This window comes from Mustela erminea, chromosome 9, assembly GCF_009829155.1.
Source record: "Mustela erminea isolate mMusErm1 chromosome 9, mMusErm1.Pri, whole genome shotgun sequence".
Classification (NCBI taxonomy): Eukaryota; Metazoa; Chordata; class Mammalia; order Carnivora; family Mustelidae; genus Mustela; species Mustela erminea.
This window is the reverse complement of record NC_045622.1, coordinates 112,354,028-112,379,890: the sequence shown is the minus strand read 5'-3', so window position 1 is coordinate 112,379,890 and position 25,863 is coordinate 112,354,028. Positions and strand designations below refer to the sequence as shown.

The 25,863-nt window shown below is 61.8% G+C and overlaps 1 protein-coding gene across 6 annotated transcripts; it reads right to left on the bottom strand.

The window, feature by feature from the left end:
- Positions 1 to 1,092: 1,092 nt before the first annotated feature.
- LOC116599493 lies at positions 1,093 to 25,843 on the bottom strand. 6 transcript variants are annotated; one of them, XR_004289390.1, is made up of 6 exons: positions 25,669 to 25,843; positions 7,115 to 7,237; positions 6,383 to 6,948; positions 4,708 to 4,857; positions 3,172 to 3,260; positions 1,093 to 3,100 (listed from the first exon to the last, which is right to left on the bottom strand). XR_004289390.1 is itself a non-coding variant. In XM_032359356.1 (4 exons), the coding sequence occupies exons 2-4, from the start codon at positions 4,145 to 4,147 to the stop codon at positions 2,176 to 2,178; spliced, it is 741 nt and encodes a 246-aa protein (XP_032215247.1). In that variant the 5' UTR covers positions 4,148 to 4,857; positions 5,487 to 5,778; the 3' UTR covers positions 1,093 to 2,175. The 6 variants fall into 6 exon arrangements, 1 of the variants encoding a protein (XP_032215247.1); XR_004289388.1 differs by having other exon boundaries at positions 3,172 to 4,857; XR_004289389.1 differs by having other exon boundaries at positions 1,093 to 3,097; positions 3,172 to 4,857.
- Between the last annotated feature and the right edge of the window lie 20 nt (positions 25,844 to 25,863).

Sequence of the window (25,863 nt, the reverse complement as noted above, 5' to 3'; positions counted from 1 at the left end):
TATTTGACAGAGAGAGAGAGAGAGAGACCACAAGCAGGCAGAGAGGCAGGTAGAGAGAGATGGGGAAGCAGGCTCCCGGCTGAGCAGAGCCCGATGCGGGGCTCGATCCCAGGACCCTGGGGTCATGACCTGAGCAGAAGGCAGAGGCTTAACCCACTGAGCCACCCAGGCACCCCTGCACACTTTATTTTTAAAGATTTTATTGATTTATTTATTTGAGAGAGAGAGAGGGTGTGGAAAGGGGCAGAGGGAGAGAGACTCCCCGCTGAGTGTAAAGCCCATCGTGGGGCTTGATCTCAGGACCCAGAGATCACGACCTGTGCCAAAGCCAAGAGTCGGACGTTTAATGGACTGCAGTGCCCCGGTGCCCCAAACTGTACACTGTAAATGGATGTGCTGGGTGGTGTGTGGGTTCTGTCACAATAAAGCTGTCACTAAAATTGCAAACACAAGCGTCCTGCCTTGTCAGGGATCTGCCCTCACCCTGGCACCCTCACTGGCTGGTGGGCACTCTCCCGGGCTCTGCCCACTGTTGAAACTCCATGCCTGAGAAGTCCAGCAGGGGTCGCTAAGCCCCTTCCTCCTCCCCCAGTCCTTGGCGCCCACCATGCCCCTTTCTGTCTCTGTGAATTTGACAACTTTATGTCCCCTAATACATAGAATCCGGCAGCATTTGCCCTTTTGTGCCTGAGTTCTCCCGCTCAGGATGATGATGTCCTCCAGGTCTGTCCACACTGTGGCAGGTGTCAGAATGTCCTGCTTTTTTCAGGCTTTGTATGGACGGACCACATTTTGTTTGTGCATTTGTCCATCAGTGGGCACTTGGGCAGCTTTCCCTTTGTAGCGGCTGTGAATGACGCTGCTGTGAACGTGTGTGGACACATCTCTCCCAGACCCCGCAGTCCCTTGTTTTGGGGGGTACATCCAGAAGTAGAATTGTTGATGCCATTATGATCCTCCCTTAAGCTTTCAGAGGCCACTCCACACTGAGCTCTGGACTGGCTGCCCCTGTCCATGTTTGCACCAATGGTGCACGGCGGTTCTGGTGTCCACATCCTCACCAACACCTGTCACTCTCTGGAGTTTTGAGTAAGTTTTTTGGTAGCAGATAATGAATGTTAATTTTTTTTTTTTTTGACCTTCTAAAACTGTGACAAGTGCTCTTGGCTTGTGGGCATACAAAAACAGGCAACAGACGACCTCGGGCCATAGCTTGCTGACCCCTACGCTGGACGACGGGCATGTCTCCATCTCCTAGACCACTCCATGGTCATCCCACGGGCACCTTAAAATCAACTCCCAGCAGGCTGAATTGTCTTTCCTGAGCCCATTGCTCCACCTGGTCTCCTCCCCAGCCAGTGCTCAGGCAGTGGCGTGTGAGCTCCCACCTGCTCCTCATCCTCTGCTCTTGGCTGGCACAACCACCTTCCCAGCCACGTCCCCATCTGCCCTCAGATGCTGCCTTCACCCCCATCCTGGTCTCCTGGGTTCTGGCTTTGCCTCCTCCCCTCTGTCCACTGCCTCAGAGCAAGAGGGACCTTATCGAGGTGAGTGGGGTCATGCCTTGGCCCTCGGGATTAATCCAAGCCCCTTTGCACGTTGCCCCCACCCAGTGGCTGGCGTCCCATTCAGCTTCGATATCAAATCACTTGGAAACCTGCCCTACCCTTCCAAAGCCCCTGCTTCCCAGAGCCTGTCCCTCAGCGTGCCTGGGGTGGGGGGCGCATATCCAGAGGGAAATACACCCTTTTCTCCCTCTGTGCTCCCAGGACACCACCTACGTCTGGTGCCTGGTGGTGATCTGCCGAGAGGGCCTCACATCCAGCAAACAGGATCAGGAGCTGGCTTTCGGTGGGAGTGGGATGCAGCCCAGAGAAGGAAGACCCTTCGGTATCCAAGGCCAGCTCTGCCTGCCTCTGGGTCCCCAGCCCTGGAGCGATGTGGTTCTGTCTGGACCCTCTGGGGTCTTCCCCATCGTGAGACTGGACTGGACCTGCATGGGGGCAGCAGCAGAAATGCAGGTGACTCCGTGGCCCTGGGCCTGGTGAGCAGGGGGACCACTTGCTTGTTTCATCTGGGCTCCGTACCTGTTCCACATGCAGCCTGAGGCCACTGCCCACCTCCATCTCTGCCCCTCAGAGTTTCTGACTTCCAAGTTGTGTTCTCTGGGTCTGGTCATGAGTGGGGAGGCTGGGAGCCCAGTTGGGTCAGGCCGGCACCTTCCCCAGACTCACAGCTCTGGCTGTAGCCCTCACATGGGTCACTTCTTTGTGTTCGGGTCACTCGAAAGCCTGGAGCCCTCTGGAATCCAGCTTCAGGGGAAGCAGACACCATGGGAAATGAAGTACCCCCAGACGCTAAAGCTTCGGGTCCACAGGTCTGGCATGGATGCCCCAGCCAGGGTCCTCCAGAGACGCCACAGGAGGAGACCAAAGGAGGTTCAGGTTACAGACAGGTTCGAGGGCTCAGGAAGCCCGGGATGCCCCAGTGTCTGCTGCCTGCAAGCCGGGGACCCCAGAGGACAGGTGGGGTGATTCAGCCTGAGCCCATCGACCTCCACCCCAGGGTGCTGCAACTATGAGACACCCCCAGGACCCGCTCTGGTCCAAACACTCTTCCTTCCTTCCCCCACTGTGGAGCGGTGGTTCCATGTCCCCGTGGCGACAGGGTCAGCCCCTCCACCCCACCAACACTGGACCTCCCTTCTCTGCCTGCTGGTTCGGGGATGCAGGGTCCCCAAGTGGCCGAGTAGCAGTCTGGCTTCCCGCTCACTGGAGCCATGGCCGTGTCTCTGACGGAAGCCTCCTCCCTCTGCCATGGAGACCTCAGGGCAGCAGAGCTCAAGGTCGTGGGGGCGGGAAGCGAAGGTTCTGCTAGTGAGGCACTAGGGGTGAGAGTGAGGGTGCCCCGGCCATTTCCACCCCCCGATTCCTGGGCCCATGAATCCCGGCTCTGGAAGCCACGGCCCCAAACGTGGGATGCTCACTCAGAGCACCTAGGGCCTTCGGGGAGACACCATCCGGTGCTGCAGGGTACTGCCCCCTCGCTGGGGCTGGAACCAGCCTTCAGAAGGCCCTTCCGCTGTCCTGTCAGCCAGCTGCTGCAGGGGGGTGGGCCACCGTGAGACTGGTGAGACCCGTGAGCGTGGACCCACGGCCCCACCTCGCTCACCGTGAACGAGCTCCTTCTCTGCCAGTGGGACACGGGGATGGCAAACGGGGCATTCTGGAAGTCCATGATGTCGTTTTGGTGGAGTCCACCTGCAGCAGAGGCAAGTCTGTATCCCGAATGCGTGTCTATTCCAGTAGGAACAGAGCCCAGCCCTTCCCACGACGGAGGCCATCTGGGGCTGTCAGCCTGCCAGCAGGTGGCTGGCTGGTCGCTCCAGAAAGGGCTCCAGGTGAGGGTTCGTGTGGGCGTCCACCACTGGCACACGGGGCACACAGTGGGGGCCAGAGCCGGGTGGGCCCTGGGGCGTGACGTCCCCACTGCTGAGCCACACGTGGCCTCCCCCTCTGCCAGCACGGCCACTTTATGCCAGAGCCCAGGGGCGGTGGCCAGGGGGGCTGGGGAAGGGGCTGCCTGGTACCCCCAGAACAGGCCATCTACCTGCTTGATGATGAAAGGCCCCTGGCAACCTCCCCCCGTGGTGGGCATTCACACAGGACACAGATATCCATGTTTTACCCGTCCACACACCTCTTCCCCAAATTCCCATGTCATCATTTTCCCGGTCACGGTCCTTCCGAGTCCCTGACCGTCCAGCCGAACCACTGGCTGCAGCCACGAACCAGCGTGTAATATCACGTCTGGCCGTTTCTCCTTCGGAGCACGGTGCACAAGCAGGTGCACGACCCAAGTCCTGCCCTCTGGGGGACTCCCCTCCACCACATTCTCCGGGGACATCCGGGGGAGAGGCTGGAGAGTGACAGCTGTCCATGCCGGGTGGCAGCTCCTGAGCACGGGGCAGACCCATCGGACAGCCGGTCCCGAGCCTCCTCTCCCCGGTCAGCTGACTGGAGGAGCTGCCCCCAAAGCCACAGGCCAGGCCGGGAAAGAGAGAAGAGGGGGCCCCTGCGCCCAGGATCAGCAGCTCTTGTGGCGTGTAGCAGGGCTGGGGCCGTGGGCATTTGGGCCACATGTTCATGAGACTTACTCATGCCTCCAGGGCCCGTGCGGACCTGACCACGCACACACCCCTGCCACGGGACAACAGCCTGGTGGCTCAGACCACACACCGACTGTGAGGCCCAGTCTAGGCGGCACTGTGACTCGGGGCCTGAAGCCAAGGGTCTGGTCTCTATGAAGATCCAGAGCTGTTTCTCAGAGGACAGTGGTCACCTGGGGCTGACGGCAGCATCCTGCCCCAAACCCAAGAGGCCGGTGTAGGGGGCTCCCCACAGCACCTCCGTCCACACCGACACTGCTGGTGCCATGGGCTCTGCTGGGTCGCACGGCCTGGACCTGCCAGGTCTCTTGTTCTGGCCCCAGTGAGCAGCTCTGGGGGTCACCCTGCGAACGGGCTAGAGTAACGCCCCCATGAGAGATGTCCACAGAGGCCCACTAGGCTCGAGTCCACAATTTGTCCTTCATCTTAGGGGACATATCTAGGCATGCCCCACACCCTGGGCCTCCAGGAATGTTCCTGAGGTAGAAGGCCCTGGACCCCTGTTGGATTTATCTCCCGGTCTCTGGCCCGGGTCTCACCACGAGGTCAGGATGGCGGCTGCTTCTTGCCCACAGTGTCCGCTGGTATCACGGCCGTGCAGCAGCGCAGGGACAGGGCTGGTGCCTGGAGTCCCTGGTGCTCAGTTCCAACCCAGGCCTGTGTCTGTCCGAGGTGGGGCCTGGATGGGGCTGGAGGAGAAGGCATCAGGTCAGCGGCCGCCCTCCAGGGGCAGGGACGTCACGGGCTCCGTTCCTAGACCATGTGTGGTGCGGCAGCCACGCGGGAGTCCCCACTGCCGGGCCTGATGGTAACCCGTTGTCCAGCGCCCCCAGGACCCGCCTGGCCTCCGCACAGGCCCGGTCAGCCAGGGCCGTGGGGCTGTGGTGGAGCCGTGGCCCCGCGCCCTTCACATCCCGGGGAGGCTCCAGCCTCCGCACCGCCCCCCGAGGGACGCGGGATTACCCCACAAGGACCCCCTTCCTGGGGAGACGCGGTTCTGCACGGGGCCCTTCCCGCCCGCACAGCCGTCCCTCCGCAGTCAGGGAACTGGTGTGGGGCCCTGCAGGCTGCCGGGGCTTCGGCTCCAGTTACACTCTGGGGAGCCGGAGAGGCCGCCACAGGATGGGGTCGGGACCCCCGGCCCCCGTGCGAGATGGCCCTGGGCTAGAGCTGCGTGGACGGCCCGGCCTGCACCAGTCCTACCCTGCCTGGTGGGGACAGGGACATTCAGGGTCTCTGGGAATCGGGGTCGGTTCAGAGCAGGGTCCCGCAGCCCCCGAAGTCTGCAAGCCACCCCCCCCGCCCGGGGCACAGTCACCCTGGTCAACGCTGCAGGCCCTTTGGGGAAGGCGGGGAGATGGTGACCAGCAGGGCCGCGGGGTCCTCCCTCCAAGCGAGGGGTCGGGGTCCATGAACTGGCTGGAGCCTCGGAGCTGAGCGGGGTGGGGGGCCGTGTGTCTCTGTGGGCGGGGCTCGGGGGGAGGTTTGCTCGCTGCACCCTCGTAGACGTGGGCTACGGATCCCGGGGCCCCGGTCGACTTCCCTGCTGGGAATGCCGAGACCCACCAGCCGTCCCGCGGGTCTCTGCCGGCCGGACTGGGCCGCCTGCCGCCTGCTCTTGGCCATCTATCCCGCGGGCCACGTCCAGCTTGCGCGGGCGGCTGAGCGCCCTGCCAGGCCCCCGCCCCCGGGATCCAGCTGCTCTCACAGGGTCTACGTTCCAGGTCAGAGGCTGCCGTCCCCTGCAGAGAAGAGTGATCTCGGACGCCCGCAGGCCTACATGGGGGTCCCCTTGGTAGTGGTGCGACAGGCATGTCCGGGCCCCCTCTCAGATTTACTCCCCGTGGTTCTGAGGAAAGTCATGTCTTCTGACCCCTTGCAGCGTGGGGGTGAGCACATCTCAGAGAGCAAACCTGCTCCACCTCCCTAAGCCTTTGGCCAGGGGAGGTCACGCCCTCCAGCCCCCGGGGACGGGGCATCTTTAGGTCCCGGTTTCAGCCACCCGGACGGTGAGAGCCCTTCCTCACCCCTCAAGCTGCAATGTTAAATACGGAATCCCCACTGCCGAGGCCAAGCTGCATGTGAGGTCCCTTCCAGCACCGTCCCCCACCCTCCCACAGGTGTCCCCCGACGTCTGTCCGCATGCGTTAGGTGTCCCCGGCCAGGCCTCGGGAGTGTGGCGCGCCTTCTCCTGAGTCATACCCCGTGCCTCACCTTCAGGGCCTGCTAGGACTTGCGTCTGGTTCTGGCTCTAGAAGCAAAGAGGGGCAGTGGGCGTGGGTCCTGCGGAGAGCCAGCAAGCCCTGGGGTAGGGGTGGGGAGGCCCCTGCCCACCGGGGGCGGGGGGGCTCTTCCACAGAAGAGAAGCCTCGTGGAAGAGGGTGTGGGATCCCCCTTCCCCAGGGTTGTCCCACTCAGCCCCAGCCCAACCCCCAGGACTCCCGCCCATGCTGCCAGCGCCCTCCCGTCCGCAGCAGACCCCCTGAGAGGCTGGGGGTTCCTTCTACGTTGCAGTTCAGCCCTTCACGGGAGGAGGGTCCGCCTCGGACTCGGAGCCGCACTGCCCTGCGGCTGGCGGGAACCCGGCTCTCCCTCAGGGCAGGGCACACGGGCTCCTGCCTCATGTCTGCGGCACTGAAGCAGGGAATTGCGATTCCCCAGCTCTCCCTTTTCTTGAACCTCTCTGTCCAGCAGCAACAGGAGCAGCCCGCCGACATCACGGTGGTCTTTGGTGTTCCACCAAGTTCCGAGCAGTCGGGCTCCCGGCTTCCTGTGGGCGGCTGGTTAGGAGGATGCGGGCTTTTGTGCGTCTCTACTGCCCAGGCGCGCCACAGGCTCTCCTCGTGGGCTTTGCTCTTGACAATAGATTCATTCGCGTCCTCCAATCTGTCCAATCAGCCTGGACAGCCCATTCCAGAAACCCCAGAGCCAACTCAGAGGACTCACCCTTAACATCCTTTTCCTCTAGGTTCACCCTTGGTGCAAAAATCTCCATCAGTCAGGGGGCCGCAGGGAAGAGAGCCACTGGGAGAGATCTGTCCGTCGGTAGACACGTCATCCCCATAGATCCTACAGGTAAAATGCATACGGTAATGTATGAACCTTGATGCCGAGAAGGTCAGCAATGTAGATGAAGCCCACGAATTCGTTAAAAGACACAAACCACAAAGATTCATTCAAGAAAAATTAAGTAACCAGAATAGCCCCATGTGCATGTAGTAAATTAAATTTATAGTAAAAGGAAAACTTCCTATAGAGAAAACCCCAGGCCTAGAGGGCCTGACTGGTAAATTCTTTCAAATAGTTAAGGAACACATAAAACCAGGTATACATAAACTCATCTAGAACAGTTAAAAATGCTGGAAAACCTCCCAGCTCATTCCATGAGGCAGGCATTACCGTGCAACCGAAGTCAGACAAATGCAACACGAGACAAGGGAACCATAGGCTGAGATCCTTCAGGGACATGGATGCGAAATTCCTGAGAAAAACCTGAGCAAATGAAACCCAACAATGCACAAGTGGGGTGTATTCAAGGAATGCAAGTCAGTTTAACACTCAAAAAATCCACTCAACGAATTGGCAAGATTAACTTTTAAGAGGAAAACTGCATCATTATCTCAATAAATACAGAAAAATCGTCTGACAAAATCTAATAATCATTCACGATTTTCAATATCCCAGCAAAGTAGGAATGGAAGGAACTTGTCTCAGCCTGATGGAGGACATCCGGCTTAATGCTGAGAGGCCGGATGCCCTCCTTCTGGGACAGGGACCAGACAGGGATATCTCTTCTCAAACTTCTATTCAACTTCATTCTGTAGGTTGCAGCCAGTGCAATAAGACGAGAAAAAGAACCAAAAGGCATCCGGAATAGAAAGAGAGAGCCAACCATTTTTACTCACAGAAAACGTGATCACCTATGAAGAAAATCGAACTAAAACAGGGTCCTAGTTAAAACGAGCTCAGCGAGATTGCAAGTTACAGGACCAGTACAGGCGACGAGTTGCATTGCATTACGCATTTCACGGAAATGAAAAGGCCACTAACGGTCACATCGAAACTATTAGATACATAGATATAAATACGGCAAAAGCCGTTCGAAACCGTACACCGAGATCTACGAAGCCCTGATGAGAGAAATTATAAAAGGCTTAAATACGTGGAGAGAGACACGGTTTTCATGGATTGGAAGATCCATGCTAAGATACTAGTTTTCTCCAAGCTGTTCATACATCCGACACAATCCCGATTCAACCCCCACCGGGCTGTTTTGTGGAGACTCAGGACCGACGAACTGAGTTTTAAAAACCACGATGTTCTGTGTGCACATTTATTTTTACTCCTCAACGGATACACTGTTTTATCTACGGACGTTTGAGGAGGGTATTGTGTGGGGATGGAGCCATCACAATTGGGGTCATTAAATTAATGGGACATTTTTCATTTAACGGCTTTCCTGTTCACAGAAAGGCTTTCCTGAACACAGAAAGCATTTTGAGCGTGGAATACAGCGTCCTGGCGTTTGCCTCCAAGCTGCCCACCCTCTTGTCTTCAGTGCTTCAGGCTTCCTTCTGAGTCCTTATGTCAGACAAGCAAGTCCCTCTTTGCTGCTCTTTGTGTCAAGCTGACTGTCCTACTCATGGATCTCCGCTCCTGACGAGTGGCGCGGAATAAGGACATCAAGCGTTTCAAACTCCCAGCGGACAATGCACTTGGGATTGCGCTGGACATCTCGGTCAATTCGGGGAAGATGGGCCCCTTTGTCGTCCGAAGGCATCCCCGCATGAGATGTCTGTCTGTTCACGGCAAACAACGTCTACCACGGTCCTCGTTTGAGTCTGGGGTTTTCCACAGGGAGGCCTGACATATTCCTGCTCCGTTAATTTCTAGATACCCCCAGTTCTGTTATGATGGTCAGCGACGTCTTGCGTGTGTCTTACTGTATTTTCTCATTGGTGATCGCCGGCCTGTGAGCAGCTACCTGGGGCCCCCGCACCTTCCGCACCTCTCGGTACACCCGCCAAGATTTGTTTCTCTGCTCTGAGAATATTGTGGGAAAAGCGGGGGTTTCTGTGGCAAATATTCTAGGTGTTCTGAGGCCCAGTGTTTCCGAAGTGATCTTTACTCTCCCTTCACACTTAATGAGAGTTAGAGCCCTGAACGATCCTCTACGCCGAGTTATCTTCTGTGCTTTCAGAATATAATTCTTCGACCATATCATTCTTGGAGGACATTATGACTCTAATTCTTATCTTGTCGGTGGTCTGCGGGTTACCCTGGAATGTTCCAGAACGTTGGCATTTGCGAGTGTCACTAGGACGCATTTGGGTTCTTCCTCATCTGTCCTCTGGGCTCCCAAGAGCCCTTGCTTGTCTTTCTCTGACGCTGCGGCACTGCCTTCCTTCCTTCCTCAAGCGTCCCCTGCTCTCCTCTCTCGCCCCTGGGTGACCGCCCTCGTCCGGTCAGCCTACCTGCGCTCGTCTCCCCACACCTGTCCGCTTCCTGAACCACCCCGGAGCCCCGCGTGCGACGGCTCACCTCACTGCTGCGGCGTCCCTGTGGTGACGTGCCTCCTCAGTGGGTCACTCAGCAGCCCTATTCCCATACCTACTGCTGGCGCCTGGCTCCCGGGATATACCTTCCCATCGCCTCTTCATGTTGCGAACACTGCTTCTTGCATTTGCGGGTTTCTGTCGGGATTCCTTGACCCTCTTGGCCCAGCTGCGCCCATAGTTCTGCTCCAAATGCTGCGTGAGAGTCAGATTGTGGCTTCTCTGTTCCGAGAGTCTGCCTGGGAACTCGTGTTCCTACTGAAATGACACTACTCCACTGGGTGACACGTGTGGGGGAGAGCTGACGCCTGGCCTGGTCTGGGTCCCCCAGGCGGTCCAAGAACAGGGGAGGGACTTGTGTGTCTTTCTCTTTTATTTACTTACAACACACCCGTTTCCCTTCCTCTGAGACAGTCAGGCAGGGGAGAGGAGGCTGGGAGACGGGGCAGGAGTGAAGGACAGGGATGCACCAGCAAGGTCAGGAGATTGCTTAGTGGAGAGAGGGAAGAGCGGGGTGTGTGTGTTGAGGATGACGGAAGCCGGTGTCACGGAGAAAGGAGTGACAAATACGGAATGGGGACGCTAGTACAGACCCTACAGAGTTGGGCTGGAGTCAGAGGAATCGCTGTCAGGTCGTGATTTTTAACGTAGAAAGATGGACAAACAGAGAGCGAGCTGTCAATGTGTGCGAGAGAATTCCCGGCTGAACAACCCAGGAGAGCCGATGCCCAGGCGGCACGAAGCGCCCCCAGCCTCCGGATCTTGGCTTTTATTTTTTTTATTTTTTCGGTTTTGCCCATGTATTTATTAGCATGTGTACACACACACACATATAATGGTAAATTACATGCTGTATATAAATCACTATATTCCCAGCATAAGTAAATATATATTACTTTATACAAACAAAGCTTCCTTTTTTAAAAAAATGATTAATGTATTGATTTTTTAAAATTTATTTTCAGTGTAACATTATTCATTGTTTATGCACCACACCCAGTGCTCCATGCAATCCGTGCCCTCTCCAATACCCACCACCTGGTACCCCAACCTCCCACCTCCCACCCCTTCAAACCCCTCAGATTGTTTTTCAGAGTCCACGGTCTCTCATGGTTCACCTCCCCTTCAATACGGACGGGACTGGAAGAGATGATGCTGAGTGAAATAAGTCGGATCTTGGCTTTTAAACACCACTCTCCTCTAGAAGAACCCAGAGCTTCCTGGGGCCATGGCTGATTCCAGGGCTGAGGAAGGGAACGTCCAGTATGAACCCGGAACAGCTTGTAGCGGAAAGTAAGAAAGCTGTTCCAAAAGTTGCCGGGTATCAAAACGACGTGGGAGCCAGCTTGCAGGGGCTCCTACCAGCCCTATCTGGGACAGTTTTAGCATCAGAATCAATGACAGTAGCACATCACAACTGCATAAAACAGCGATTCAGGAGTCCGCCCTGAAATCGGTGTGTTTGCTCATGGAGGAGGAAGAGGGGAGGAAAAGCAAGCTCGCTCTCTCTCTCTCTCGCTCGCTCTCTCTCTCGCAGTAGAACTGCAGCTAACAAACGCAAAAGGAACGGTGAAATTGGAAAGTGGCCCTTCGGCAACCATCATGCTAACGATTCTTTGAGGACACCAGCCACACGGTTTCAGAGTCTGTCCCCACATAATGCAAATGACAAAAGCAACATATTAACTTTCCACTTTGGAGAAACAGGCAACCAGGTGCTCAACGTTGGCACCGCCAGGTCTCCCTCTGTTGGCTGGGGCGGCGAGACGAGCGCCACGCTCACCCTCCGCTGTGAACACGCAGGACATGGGGCGCGCGTGCGGCAACCGTTTTCTGCCGCGGACAACAGGCCGTGTGTGATCCGTGGGACAGAGTGGTGAGCCCTGACGTTTCTCCGCTGAGCCCGGAGGTCTCATGGACGTGGGGAGGGGGAGATCAGGGTCTGGGACGGTGAGGCAAGTAGAATTTATAGGCAGGTCCCCGGAGAGAGAAGGGACAGAGAGGAAGGGGGGGTGTGTGCATGGTTGCGCGCGCGCACACACACACACACACACACACACACACACACACATTCTGGCAGACCTTCCCTCCGATCTGACCCCTCTAGTGGGCAGAGCTGGGCACTGGCTCGTGGCCAGCTCCAGTTTATACCTGCGGCCCCACCTCCAGGGCTGTCCAGACAGAGGAGCAGGAGGTAATAGACCCAAGGCAGGGCAGGGGTGCAGACGTCAGAAGCCTTCTGGAAGTAGCCCTGAGCCAGAGAAGCCAGCGTCAGAAGAACCAACCCTGTAGGATTTGCCAGTAAGTCAAATATGCCAGGAGAGGAAGGAATACTGCAGGGTTCCACTTAGGTGAGGTCCCCACAGTTCTGAGACTCATGGGGACAGAGAGTGGACAGCAGGCACCGGGGCCGGGGGAGGGATGGGGGTCAGGGTCTCAGGGATAAGATGTGCAATGTTTTGTGGTGCATTTGGTGTGGCCCTCTGAGAAGCAAGCCGTCTGGAGGACCCGTTGGGACATGTCAGTCCTGGGCTGGGGCACAGGGATCAGGGCTCTGGCTCCAGAAGGACTTAGGGGAAAGCGTCGTCTGGAGAAACCCACTGACTCTCCTGTGAGCAGCAGGAAGGACCGCGTGGCTGGAGAGTCCCTTGGGTTCCTTGATTCTTAAAGCCGCTGGGTTTGATGAAATGACCCAAGGAGCAGAGCGAGAAGAGAAAGGGGCCTGGTTAGAGCCCAGGGACCCCAGCATTTCCGCATCCGAGACAGTGGGGCGCCAACAGGAGCCTGGGAGCAGCCCCTCTACAAGGCCTCCCAGGGTCCCCAGTGATGAGGGCCGCTGTGCAAGGGCCAGCGTGAGGACAGAATGGTGTCTGTTGGGTTTGGGAGCATGGAGGTGGGGGCAGCAGCCAGACGGCGGTTTCCAACAAGAGGAGGTGAGAGCACGAGCCAGGCCTCCGTCACACCGCCGGGGACCCCACGCACAACTCAGAACCTGGGATTCTGTTTCCTAGGCTGCGGTGTAGACCGTCCGTCCCTCGGTCAGCCCGGACCGCCCCTGCCCACCACCGGCAGGGGAGGCAGCAGAGCCCAGCCTACCGCGTGGTTCTCGGAGCAACCTCCGAGCACAGGCAGGGACGGCCGCCACCGCGGCCTCCTTCTGAAGCTCACGCCTGCCACCCGACCCACGTCCCCCGAGCCACGCCCCACACCGCACGACGTGGTAGGGAGGGGACTCCGGGAGATACACGCAAGGCGACACCATGCCCCCCGCCACAGCCCTCCCAATGCCCCTCGGCTGCTGCTCTTTCCACAAACCAGCGTTATTGAGGTGGAGTTCACCTGCCGTGACACTCCCTCTTCCAAAGTTCTCCCGCTTTTGGTATCTGCAGAGTCGGCAGCCGCGGCCTCTCCTTGCTGCGGGAACACTGTCTGCGCTGCGCACGGAGACCGCCGGTCCCTGGGTGGCCGCTCCCCCTCCGGCCCCGGCCCCGGCCGCCGCACCCCAGCTCTCTGTGTCCCGCGGGCCTTTTCCGTCCAACGTCCACATAAAGATAAAGGGAAACTGGTCTCCCCCTGGAGGGACGCAGCTGAGGCCGCACGACAGGAACACGCGGCCCTGGGAGAGGGCCCGCCTCCGCTCCTCGTCCCGCAGAGGCCCACCCCACGGCCACATCCCAGGCTTCCAGGCCTGAGACGGGACGAGAGCCGGGCACGTCTGTGCTGAGTCGTCGGGGTGGCGAGCACGGGACCGCACACAGACCCTGTGGTGTCCTGGCCGATAAGGGGGGACGGGGCCCACGGTGGTGGGTCGTGGGCTCCCAGCCGCGTCGGAAGCACCTCCCCCCACCCCATCGCTTGATCCTGGCCTCGTGGGAGGACCCGAGCCTCCTTCCTGGCAGGTCTGGGGCCACGGCTGCGATGTTTGGTTCTAGTCACAGGACAGAGGAGCCCGAGGTGCCCCGGGGCACGGGCTGGCATTCCAGACACCCTCCTGCTCTGCCCCGTTGTATAATACGCCTCTCCCTGCGACAGGATCTGCTCCCCAGCCCGTGCGGCGAGCCCCTCTCCGCCTGCCCTTTCTCCAGCCTGGGGATCCCGACGCGGCCTGGTGGCTGGCTCAGCTTCAGTTCGTGGGCTCCCCATGAGGCCTCCAGTGGGAGCTGGGACACGTGGACAAGGGGAGCCTGGGGTTGGGGGCAGGAGGGCGCGATCTCAGCCGTGAGGCCCCATATGGTAGCAGCAACCACAGCCGCTCCCTCACGGACTCTGCAGCCACAGAGCAGAGCCATGAGGGAGCCACAAGGACAAACATGGATCCAGAGTGGACCCCGCACCCTGGGGGACACTCTCCCCACCCCGCAAAGCTTCGTCCCTCGTCAGCGGTCCCAGTGGGGTCTTCAAGAGGCCACGTCGCCTCCTACGGGGCTAGCCACACAGGGTGACTGACAAGTCCCATGTGCAGGGACCCGTTGGCCCAGCCCACGGCCTGCGGCGTGAGCTCCCTGGTCAGAAAGAAAGTTCCGTGGGACACCGTGGTTACAGAGAAAGCGCTCTGTCAGCCTGTGGGTGGGCTCTGGGCAGGAGCGTCATGGCCGGGGAGCGTGGATGTGTGCTCTGAGCCGGGATCTATCCTGGGGAGGCCGGAGTCGTGCCCGTGCCTGGTCGGAGGCCATGCAGGGAAGCAGTGGGCCCCCCGCACGGTACTGACCCTGCGGAGTAGGAGTCCCCGTGCATAACCTCTGTCGCAGCGGCCACGTACAGTCCCTTCACTTGTGAGCCCACCTGCCAACGACAGCGGCAGGGAGGGATGCTGGCCGCCGCCACAGAGGGCCGTCCCGTCCACCTGGTACCTGAGCTGCTCCTCGGCCACGGAGGTCTCCCCCATCACAGGTGTGTCCCCCGTCACAGGGGTCTCCCCCGTCACAGGGGTCTCCCCCATCACAGGGGTCTCCCCCGTCACAGGGGTCTCCCCCGTCACAGGTGTGTCCCCCGTCACAGGGGTCTCCCCCGTCACAGGGGTCTCCCCCATCACAGGTGTGTCCCCCCGTCACAGGTGTGTCCCCCCGTCACAGGTGTGTCCCCCGTCACAGGTGTGTCCCCCGTCACAGGGGTCTCCCCCGTCACAGGTGTGTCCCCCGTCACAGGTGTGTCCCCCGTCACAGGGGTCTCCCCCATCACAGGGGTCTCCCCCGTCACAGGGGTCTCCCCCGTCACAGGTGTGTCCCCCGTCACAGGTGTGTCCCCCGTCACAGGGGTCTCCCCCATCACAGGGGTCTCCCCCGTCACAGGTGTGTCCCCCGTCACAGGTGTGTCCCCCCGTCACAGGGGTCTCCCCCGTCACAGGTGTGTCCCCCGTCACAGGTGTGTCCCCCGTCACAGGGGTCTCCCCCATCACAGGGGTCTCCCCCGTCACAGGTGTGTCCCCCGTCACAGGGGTCTCCCCCATCACAGGTGTGTCCCCCCGTCACAGGTGTGTCCCCCCGTCACAGGTGTGTCCCCCCGTCACAGGTGTCTCCCCCATCACAGGGGTCTCCCCCGTCACAGGGGTCTCCCCCGTCACAGGTGTGTCCCCCGTCACAGGTGTGTCCCCCGTCACAGGGGTCTCCCCCATCACAGGTGTGTCCCCCGTCACAGGTGTGTCCCCCGTCACAGGGGTCTCCCCCATCACAGGGGTCTCCCCCGTCACAGGTGTGTCCCCCGTCACAGGTGTGTCCCCCGTCACAGGGGTCTCCCCCATCACAGGGGTCTCCCCCGTCACAGGTGTGTCCCCCGTCACAGGGGTCTCCCCCGTCACAGGTGTGTCCCCCGTCACAGGTGTGTCCCCCGTCACAGGGGTCTCCCCCATCACAGGGGTCTCCCCTGTCACAGGTGTGTCCCCCGTCACAGGTGTGTCCCCCGTCACAGGGGTCTCCCCCGTCACAGGTGTGTCCCCCGTCACAGGTGTGTCCCCCGTCACAGGGGTCTCCCCCGTCACAGGTGTGTCCCCCGTCACAGGTGTGTCCCCCGTCACAGGGGTCTCCCCCGTCACAGGTGTGTCCCCCGTCACAGGTGTGTCCCCCCATCACAGGTGTGTCCCCCCATCACAGGTGTGTCCCCCCGTCACAGGTGTGTCCCCCCATCACAGGTGTCTCCCCCGTCACAGGTGTCTCCCCCATCACAGGTGTCTCCCCCGTCACAGGGGTCTCCCCCGTCACAGGTGTGTCCCCCGTCACAGGGGTCTCCCCCGTCACAGGTGTGTCCCCCGTCACAGGGGTCTCCCCCATCACAGGTGTGTCCCCCGTCACAGGGGTCTCCCCCGTCACAGGGGTCTCCCCCGTCACAGGTGTGTCCCCCGTCACAGGGGTCTCCCCCGTCACAGGGGTCTCCCCCGTCACAGGTGTCTCCCCCGTCACAGGTGTGTCCCCCGTCACAGGGGTCTCCCCCGTCACAGGTGTGTCCCCCGTCACAGGGGTCTCCCCCGTCACAGGGGTCTCCCCCGTCACAGGGGTCTCCCCCGTCACAGGGGTCTCCCCATTCTGGGACCTTTTGCAGAAGTCGACCGCTCGCCTCTTTCCCACAGCTCCTGCTACCGACGTTCCAGCCGCGCTCCTTCCAAGTCCTGGACCGTCCGCGGAACTGTTAGCGGCTGGTGGTGAATCTGGGAGACCCGTTGTCCGGCCTCTCCACCCAGGCGACAGGGAGCAACCAGAGCACTGGGCCAATTTCTGCCAGGCCCTGGGGGCCTCCCCGTCACCGTGGTCCCTCAGAGGGACAGGAGGCACCGTCCTTCATCAGGGGTGTCCGCAGATGTGGCAGAGCGTTCGTCAGCCGGGCCCCGATTGCTCCGTCCCTGTCAGGTCGTGGCGAAGTCCCCACGAAGCTGGAGGCGCCGACTGAGCACCATGGCTGGAGCGGGTGCCATGGGCTCTGGAGCCGCTTCTCCACGGGACCACTGTGCCCTCAGAGCGCATGTCTCATGTCCACGCCTTCCCAGCGATGGTGGGACAAAGCTGCACCTGCCCTGCTCTGCGGGACAGCAGGGCGTGCTCGCAGGCCAGCCAGCACCCCTCCCCGTGGCTGTGCAGGTCACAGGTTCAAATGTCCCATGTCACCAAGGCCTGACGCAAGCCCGACTGTGTTTCTCGATAGGCCGCAGCCTCCTGAGGATGGCCGGGCCTCCCTCCAGAGGCCGAGGGCCCTGGGCTGTGGCTTCCCGACAGCCCGGCCAGAGGCTCCGGACGACACCCTCCTCTGCCACAGATGCCGCCAGCAGCTCCCCGGGGACCGCTGGTCACCCCAGGCCCTGCAGCTCGCACGGCAGCCCGAATCCAGGGCAGAGACTTCTGTCGCTCCAAACTCTCCGCCTCCCAGGCCACTGGGCGCACGGGGCAGGGTCGCCCTCTGAGTCGTGCCTCTTCAGGCCAGGGGTGGGGGAAGGGCTCTCTACTTACCAGGCTGTCCCCGTGCTCGCCACCTGCTCACCGGGCTGGTCCCTGCGACACCATCAGATACGGGTCCAGCGTGCTGACCTGCTGGACGGAGCGTGGGCCAGCGCCTGTGGGCTAGACCCGACCCTGGTAGGAGAGGGTGTGCTCGCGGGAGGGAGCTGCCGGCGCCCGGGGTCTGCATGAAGGGCTGCGGGGAGCAGGCGCATGGCCAGCACGATGGCCGAGAACATCAAGGGCTGTGGAGAGACCACAGTGAGACACCGCCTCAGCCCCGTCAGAACCGCTGAAGTGAACAAGCCAAGAGACGACGGGTGTTGGCGAGGACGCGGAGAAAGGGGAGCCCCGAGGTGCCAGAGCGGCTCTGTCTGTTCGGCGTCTGCCTTCGGCTCGGGTCCTGATCTCAGGGTCCTGGGATCGAGCCCTGCATCCGGCTCTCTGCTCAGCGGGGAGCCTGCTTCTCCCTCTCCTTCTGCTCATGCTCTCTCTCCCTCTCTCTGTCTCTCTCTTAAATAAATAAATAAAATCTTAAAGGAAAAAAAAGAAAGGGGACCCCGTGACACTGTGGGAGGGAATGCAAGCTGCTGCGGCCACTCTGGGAAACAGCAGGGAGGTTCCTCAGAAAGTTGGAAATAGAGCTGCTCTACGACCCAGCAATCGCACTACTGGGATTTACCCCAAAGACACAGACGTAGTGACCCGAAGGGGCACGTGCACCGGAATGTTTATAGCAGCAACGTCCGCAACAGCCGACCTCCGGAAAGAGCCCCAGTGTCCACCGACAGACCAGTGGATAAAGAGGATGTGGTATGTATATGCACCACGGACTGTTCTGCAGACATCAGAACATGAAGTCTTGCCATTTACAGCGACGTGGATGGAACTGCAGGGTTATGCGGAGCCAAATAACTCGGTCAGAGAAAGACCATGATCATATGACGTCCCTCGTGTGTGGAATTTCAGAAATGAAACAAAGTTGCACAGGGGAAGGAAGGGAAAATAAAACAAGGTGAGATCAGAGAGGGAGACGAGCCACAAGAGACTCTTACCTCTAGGAAACAAACTGAGGGATGTTGGAGGGGGGCGGGTGGGGGGCCGGGGTCGTGGGTGACAGGCCCTGGGCAGGGCACCTGACGGGATGAGCCCTGCATGTTGTGTGGGACCGGGGAATCACAGAGCCGTGCCTCGGAAGCCGGACTGCAGGACACGTTAGATAATTGAATTAATGTTTTAAAACAAACCAACCAACCCATGGAGACAAGGAGGAGACGCAGGGACAGGGAGGAAACACTTGCAAACACACCTCTGCTGAGACCTCACACCCCAAATCTACGAAGGGCTCCTAACACTCGGGACAAAGAGAACAGCCTGATGTACACACGGGCAGCGACGAGGAGCACAGAGGGGCACAGAGGGGTCGGCATCCTGTGTCGCCGAGGAAACGCCCTGGAGATCGGTCGTGCGCTCCCTGTGCGCACCTGCCGGGACGGCCCAAAGCCAGCCCACGGGCGGCACCAGAGACCGGCTCATCTGTGTGGCTGGTGGGACGCACGGTGGAGCGGCCACCCTGGGAGACCGTCTGCCGGCTTCTCATCCAAGGACACGCACTGTCACCGCGCGATCCGGCGGTCACGCCCCCTGGTCTCCACAGAAGGGGCCGGGAGCTGACGTCCACACAAAACCCGCCCCGGCGTGCTCGTGGCAGCTTTGTCTACAGCTCGTGCCGCGACTTTCGTAACCGACCCAGCTTGGAAGCCGCCGAGGTGTCCTTCAGCAGGTGGCCCAGGCTGACCCTGGCCTGTGCATACGTGACAAAGAGAAAGGAGCCGTGAAGCCGTGGGAAGGAGCTTGCGGGCACCTGACGGCGGGGAGGAGGCCGGTCTGAAAGGCCGCGTCCTGCCCGAGTCCAGCTCCGTGAGCCTCCAGGAAAGGTGAGAACTATACCCAGTCTGGATCCGGGCTCCTCGGGGTCCCCAGGGGAGGGACAGGTGAACGCGCAGAGCACTCGGTCATTGCGACACCGTAGTGGGGGCACACATGTGTCCCGACCCCCAGCACCGATGCCACTGAGGCTGACCCCTCGTGTCTCCTGTCAGCCCGAAGCTGCTTAAAAGAGAACGTCCTTCGGGGGTCCCTGGCCTGCTCCCTCGCTGCAGGCTGCAACGCTTGATCTCGGGGTCATGAGTTCGAGCCCCCGACGGGTGTAGAGATGACCTGAACTAAAAATCTTGGGGCGACGATCTGCTTCCCTCCACGGCGCGCCTGCCTGGGGGCTCACGGCCCGCGGGGAGTCTGCTCGGCTCCTCCCACACCCCCGTGCCTGCCCGCGCTCACACACACTCTCACTCTCTCTCAAATAAATAAATAAACCTTTAAAAATAAATAAAAATAAGATAAAATCTGTTCTTTTTTTAAAGCCTTCACCAGATCCCTGTAACCCGTCGTCCTGCGCCCCCAGGACCCGCCTGGCCTCCGCACAGGCCCGGCCAGCGAGGGCTGTGGGGCTGTGGTGGAGCCGTGGCCCCGCACCCTTCACATCCTGGGGAGGCTCCAGCCTCCGCACCACCCCCCGAGGGACGCGGGATTGCCCGACCAGGACCCCCTTCCTGGGGAGACGCGGTTCTGCACGGGGCCCTTCCCGCCCGCACAGCCGTCCCTCCGCGGTCAGGGAACCGGTGTGGGGCCCTGCCGGCTGCCAGGGCTTCGGCTCCTGTTATACTCTGGGGAGCCGGAGAGGCCGCCACAGGGTGGGGTCGGGACCCCCGGCCCCCGTGCGAGGTGGTCCTGGGCTAGAGCTGCGTGGACGGCCCAGCCTGCACCAGCCCCGCCCCACCTGGTGGGGACAGGGACGTTCGAGGCCTCTGGGAATCGGGGTCGGTTCAGAGCATGGTCCCGCAGCCCCCGAAGTCTGCAAGCCACCCCCCCCCCCGGGGCACAGTCACCCTGGTCAATGCTGCAGGCCCGTTGGAGGAGGCGAGGAGACGGCGACCAGCAGGGCCCCGGGGTCCTCCCTCCAAGCGAGGGGTCGGGGTCCATGAACTGGCTGGAGCCTCGGAGCTGAGCGGGGTAGGGGGCCGTGTGTCTCTGTGGGCGGGGCTCGGGGGGAGGTTTGCTCGCTTGACCCCAAGCTTTTCACGTACTCCTAGCAAGAGCATCTTTATGGCCTGTCCTTCCATTTCAGCTCTAGGGACACGGGCTCCGCGGCTGAGGTCATGGGCCGCCATCACAGCCCGGCCTCCTGTGACAGCCGCAGGGGCCTTTGGGCTGGGCAGCCCTTGACTCGACAGGTGGGATGTCTCGACAGGAAGCAGCGTGGCGACCCTCCGCCCTCCGCGCAGCTCCGTCCCGGCTTCCCGAATCGGTGCCCACCTCGACTCACTCCTCCGTCATCCGCCGCGACCCAGAGCTGGGCTGAGAGCGCTCGGGCTCCTCCCGACCAGCCGAAACAGTGGCCCTCAGCCCATGCGGCGTGAGCCGCCCAGGGTCGCTGGTCCTGAGGGTGCGACCAGCCTGGGGGTCCCATCCATGGCTCCGTGTGGCCGGGAAGACACTGCTGAGGGCCTCACCCTCCGGCTCCTCACCCCGAGAGTGACATTCAGGGGTCACATATCCAACTCAAGACCCATCGCTGGGGACAAGGAAGGCCCTTGTGCTTGGCCAAAGCTGGCTAGGGGTCACCTCTGCAGCCACCGGGCCCTATGCCAGCGCTGTGGGACGGGCAGATCCCTGAAGGGGCACCCCAGGCCAGCCCGTGCTCCTGCCCACCACGCTGGCCTCTGGGGTGGGCATTCAGAGTGGGCGCTCAGCTGCCTCCCGACCCCCCGAGGCCTCCACTGCCTCCTGCCTCTCTTCCCCTATCCCCCCTGCCACCTGGAGGGTCCCCAACATTTTCCAAACTGTGTGTCATGTGGCCAGGTGAAGGCTGGGCAGGGGTCCTGCCCAGGAGGTGACCGCGCCTCCCAGTTTTCTCACCGCCACCCCTGCACGCCTAAGCCTCTACTCCCAGGACCTCTGCCTGGCCTGTGCATTCCCCGGCCCCCCCTGCCCCCTCCACTGTGGGCCTCCCACCCCTCCAGACGGGCCCACGAGACTGTTGGGTCACGTCTGTTGGGTCCACTGGTTTTCCCAGAACCGGCTCAGGGCTGACCGGTACGCGGGAGGTGCGTACGGGGTGGACGCGGGTCCGTCGGCCCGGGGCCGCCGCGAGACCACTGCAGGCAGGCCTTCCCCACGCAGGTACCTTTTCGTGGGTCTGGGGCTGGAAGCTGAAGGTCAGGGCCCCTGCACGCGGTTCCTGGAGAGCCCCCCTTCCCGGTCTGCAGACGGCACCTTCTCACTGTGTCCTGGATGACCGGGGACGCCCTGGACCGCAGCCTCGTGCCCTCACCGAACCGCCATCCAGGGCGGGGCCAGGGCTCTGGATCGGGGCAGGGGGCATAGCCTCCGGTGTGTGGGGTGCAGACACTGAGCCCACCCCCCCAAATTCCCCATCTCGTGTCCTCCGACTCCTCACTCAGCTGTCAGCTCTACCCCAGCCCTGGGCCCTGCCTCTGGGAGACAGAGCAGCCCGTCCAGGGGACACCCCAGCGTGTGGGGTCTGCAGCCCGAGTGGGGCTGGGCCATGAACAGGTGCTCCCCAGGCCCCGAGGCCTGCGCGCGCCTCCCTGGACAGGCGGGTGTTGGGCATCCTCTTAGCACGGGTTAGAGAAAATCCCAGGAGTGGGCTGGAAATGTTTGTCGGGAAGGGGGGCCTGGGGACCACAGGGGAGAGGTGAGAGGGTCCCGTTCACACTCCTTGGGGAGGCCTGAGCCCAGGGTGGGGCCCGCTGGCTCCTGCGCCCGCTTCCCCTGCCGACCCAGGGAGGCCCTCCTCTCACACCCTGTCCCCCCCGGCCCCGTGTCTGCTCCTTCGGTGCCTGGACACCAAGTCCTGGCCCAGCGGCCTGGCAGCCTGGTCAGGGACACCTGGGTGTTGTTGGGGCTGTTCAGCGGGAGGGAGACCCCTCCAGAGTCTGACCCTGGCACTTGGGAGGCAGATGGAGCCCCTCGACCCCTCCCTGGGCCCCACCCCACCCCTTCGAGGTCAGGACAGTCTCTGTTCCAGAGTCTCAGGGGAGACGGAGCCGCTCCCAGAGCCCTGAGCCTGCGTCTGGCTAAGGAGTGTCAGGGCCAGCGTGCACCCTGCAAGCCCGGGGGCCACTTCTGGGGGAAGCGGGGCTCCTTGGGCTGCGTGGTCTGACGCAGTGCACACGGCTGACCCAGACTTAGCCCAGTCAGGACGGAGAGCCTCCAGCCCTGTCCCGGGCTCGGGGAAGCTGCCCCAGGTGCGAACATGTCAGGGCTGCTGGGGAAAATGTCAGATTCGGGGCAAAGGCCAGAGAGAGGGCCACAGGCTGTTCAGGTCCCCAAGTGGCCCCCACAGGGCTCCCGGCACTCAGCCCCACCCAGGGGATCGGCCTAGCTGACAGAGGCCCCCACACAGGGGGCTGGTGAGCTCACGGTGCCCCCGGGGGAACCGAGGTGCTGACCTGCCCCTCTCCCTGGTTGAGGAAGGCTACCCTGCCCCCCCCCCCCCGTCTCTGCTGATCTCTGATGGAGGAGCGGGCGCACCCCTCGCAGACCTCCCTCTGAGCGGCTGTCAGGAGGGAGGGGAGAGGCTGCCGCCTCCTGGGTCAGGCAGAACGACCTCCAAGAGGGAAGGGTCCGCTACAGGGCCAGCATCCCCTTCCCCAGGCTCCTGGGCGAGCTGAGGCCGCAGGCAGGAGGGAGCTGTGAAGCGCTGCGGGGTTAACGGCAGGAGACGGCGCGGGAGGGACCGAGGGTTTGGACGGTGGGGGCCGGGGGTGCAGAGCCGGCGGGCGGGCGGGCAACCGGAGGGGCCGGGCAGTGCCGGCTCCCCTCTGTGCCGTGAGGCTGGGCTGCTGGACGCAGCCACGTTTCGGGACACAGTGTACTGCAGGAGAGCTGTAGACTTCCAGAAACGTGGCAACGGTAGTACACGGAGTTCGCACTTACCCTGTGCCCAACTAGCCCTTGAGCTGACCTCGGGCATGGGCCCGGGACGTGGCACAGTGAATCAGTGGCTTCTGACCCATTACCGTCCACCGAAGTCCACACGCTGTTCTGAGCGTCTCGGGTCTTCCCTAACAGCCTGTTTCTGTCCCAGGTTCCCAGCCAGGGCACCGGGCATTGAGTCCTCATGTCTGCGACAGCTTGTGGTGACCCGGACAGTCCCGAGGGGAACAGGCCAGGCACACTGGACGCCCCTCCGTTGGGGGTTGTCTGGTGTGTGCGTCATGGTCAGACTGGGCTGTGGGTCTGGGAGGAGGGCTCCAGGGGGAGTGCCCTCCCCGCCGTCACGGCCGGCCTCGTGCTGCACCCCCGACTCGTCCCGGGGACACTGGCCTTGCTCACCTGGCTGGGTGCGGGCAGCCGCCCATCCCGCGGCCCCAGGAGGGAAGTGGTTGTGAGAGCTGCACCTGAGGGGCGGGTCTGGGGCTCCCCTCTCCGTGGGCGCATCCCTGCTGTGTCTGAGACTCTCCAGGCCGGCAAGTGTCTTGGCTCTGTCACCTGCTCCTCTACTCCATTGGCTATGAGCCCAGCTGGGGCCCCTGGCTGTCTGTGGGAGAGGGTGAGCCACCGTCCAGCATCGTGTCGCCGCACGGGCTCTCTGGGGACCCCGTCGTGGCCATGGGGAAAACTCGCAGTGAGCTCCGGGGACAAACACTTTCAGCGAACCAGTCCATTATTGGATGAGGTCGGGGGGAGGAAAGAGAAAGGAGTTTGCTGGCCCGAAAGTAACGTATCACACACGCGAACACATGTGTGCAAGTGTGCACACACACACACACACACACACACATGCTCGGGCACGTGGAAGCCCCCCATCTTCCGTGGAGAAGAAAACAGGAGGCAGCCCAGACTGGCTGGTGTGGGGCCTGACCCTCAGGACACGGTCTGAGGGGGGCAGGCGGGCGTGGGTCCCCCTGGGCCGGCCCCTCAGGAACTGGCCTGCTGCTTTCGGTACCCCGCGGCTCCCATGGGTCAGCGCGGCCCTCGGGAGTGGGTGGCCACCCCAGGCGCCCGGGGAAGGTCGGCATGTGGCTGAAGGCCTGGTAGCAGGGCAGGGCCAGCGCCTTCCCCTCCAGATGCGTGTCCTCTCTTGGGCTGCAGGGGGCTGGAGAGGAACGCCGTGGCTTGGCCGAGGGGGTGCGGGTTCACCGGGGCAAACGTGGGTATGGGGAGAAGGGACCGTGGTTAGAGGCCCGGGTTTTAGAGGGGCCGGGCTTTGTCTGTTGCCCACGAGGGATGCAGTGCTGCTCCCAGAGGCCACGCAAGGCCACGCGGGCACAGTGCCTGGTGCACGGTGCATGCTTGGTGGGGGCGGGACACGATCCCAGGCTCAACTCAGCTCTGGCTCTGCAAGGTTCCCTGCAGACTCCACGCAGAGGCGCCGGGGGCTGGCCGCGGGCAGGGTCTCCTCCCTGCACCGGAACAGGCTGCCCAGCGCTGTCCTTTTCATCGAAGTTGGAGAAGAGCCACAGCTGTGTGTGGCAGATCCTGGCGAGCGGCTCGGCCCCACGGACAGAGGGTTGGGCTGGCCAGCCCTCACAGCCCATGCCCTGTCGTATCCGGGGTCCCCAACTTTCACCCTGGCCACCCCTTGGGTCACACCTGGCCTCCACCTGGACCAGTCCACAGGCACCTGCCATCAGAGACCCTCTTGTGCCCCTGCTTACCCAGGGTGGGGTCTCCTGGGACCGGGTGGGGGGCCTGGGGTCACCGGCTTGGACGAGGGGTCCCAGCTGCCCTGGCTCTTGGCAGGGGTGGGAGGAGATGGCTAGAACTGCTGGTTCCTAGAAGGCCAAGGGGTCATCTCGCCTACAGCAATCTGGAGCACTCCCCCTCCCCCTGCTGAGGTCCCCATATCCCAGAGGACCCCACATGAGAAGCATAGCTGACAGAAAGGGAGCGATTGCAGCCCAGAGGCGAGCCCCTGCCCCCCAGCAGCACCTGCCGCCCCAGGGACCACAGTCCAAACCGGCCCAAACTGGACCCGGACAGCAACTTCACTGCGTGTCCTCTCTAGGGCACAGAGACCCACACGTCTGTGTCTACCGCCTGCCCCTTCCTTAGGTTTGCATGGTTTAATTTGACGACAGACTCGTGTTTTGACACAGCCTCCCTCGGCGGCCCACCCAGGCACATGGCCCCAGGGCTCTGGCAGAGCAGATGGTTCTGCTCCAAATGACCTCTCCCAAAATGTCGTCACAGAACATTTCCGATGGTGCTTCCTAAGATGGTACTCCAGTAGTGACGTTCAGAATCGAGCCTGTCTCCCCAGCTCCTCCAAGGATCAAGCCTTGGGCAGGATTCGGCTTGCCTACTCCTGGGACGAGAGGCTCACCCCCTACCGGGGCCCCTTGGCCTCTACATACCTACCACCTCCTTCCGGGATGGGGATGTGCTCTGTGGACACACCAAGAGCAAGGTTGCACCCTTCGGGGGGGGGCGCTCACACCCTCCGAGGTCCTTGTGCCTTGGGTCAGGGCTGGAACCTTGGGGTGGCAGGAGCTGGCCTTGCTGCCCTCCGCCTTCCGGCCCGTCTTCCGTCTTCCGGGGCAGCCAGAGGCTCAGCTCCCGGGTGTGCCGACACAGAGAGATCCGCTTACCTCCGGGGCAGGCAGCTCTGGCTGGGGCCCCCACCCTGCTGGAA

Coding starts and splice junctions, on each gene's coding strand:
- LOC116599493 (XM_032359356.1), bottom strand. CDS start 4,147: ATGAACATGTGGCCCAAATGCCCACGGCCCCAGCCCTGCTACACGCCA. Junction 3,261..3,699: donor CATGGGAATTTGGGGAAGAG/GTGTGTGGACGG, acceptor CCTCTGCTGCAG/GTGGACTCCACCAAAACGAC. Junction 2,380..3,171: donor AGAGAAGGAGCTCGTTCACG/GTGAGCGAGGTG, acceptor CATCCATGCCAG/ACCTGTGGACCCGAAGCTTT.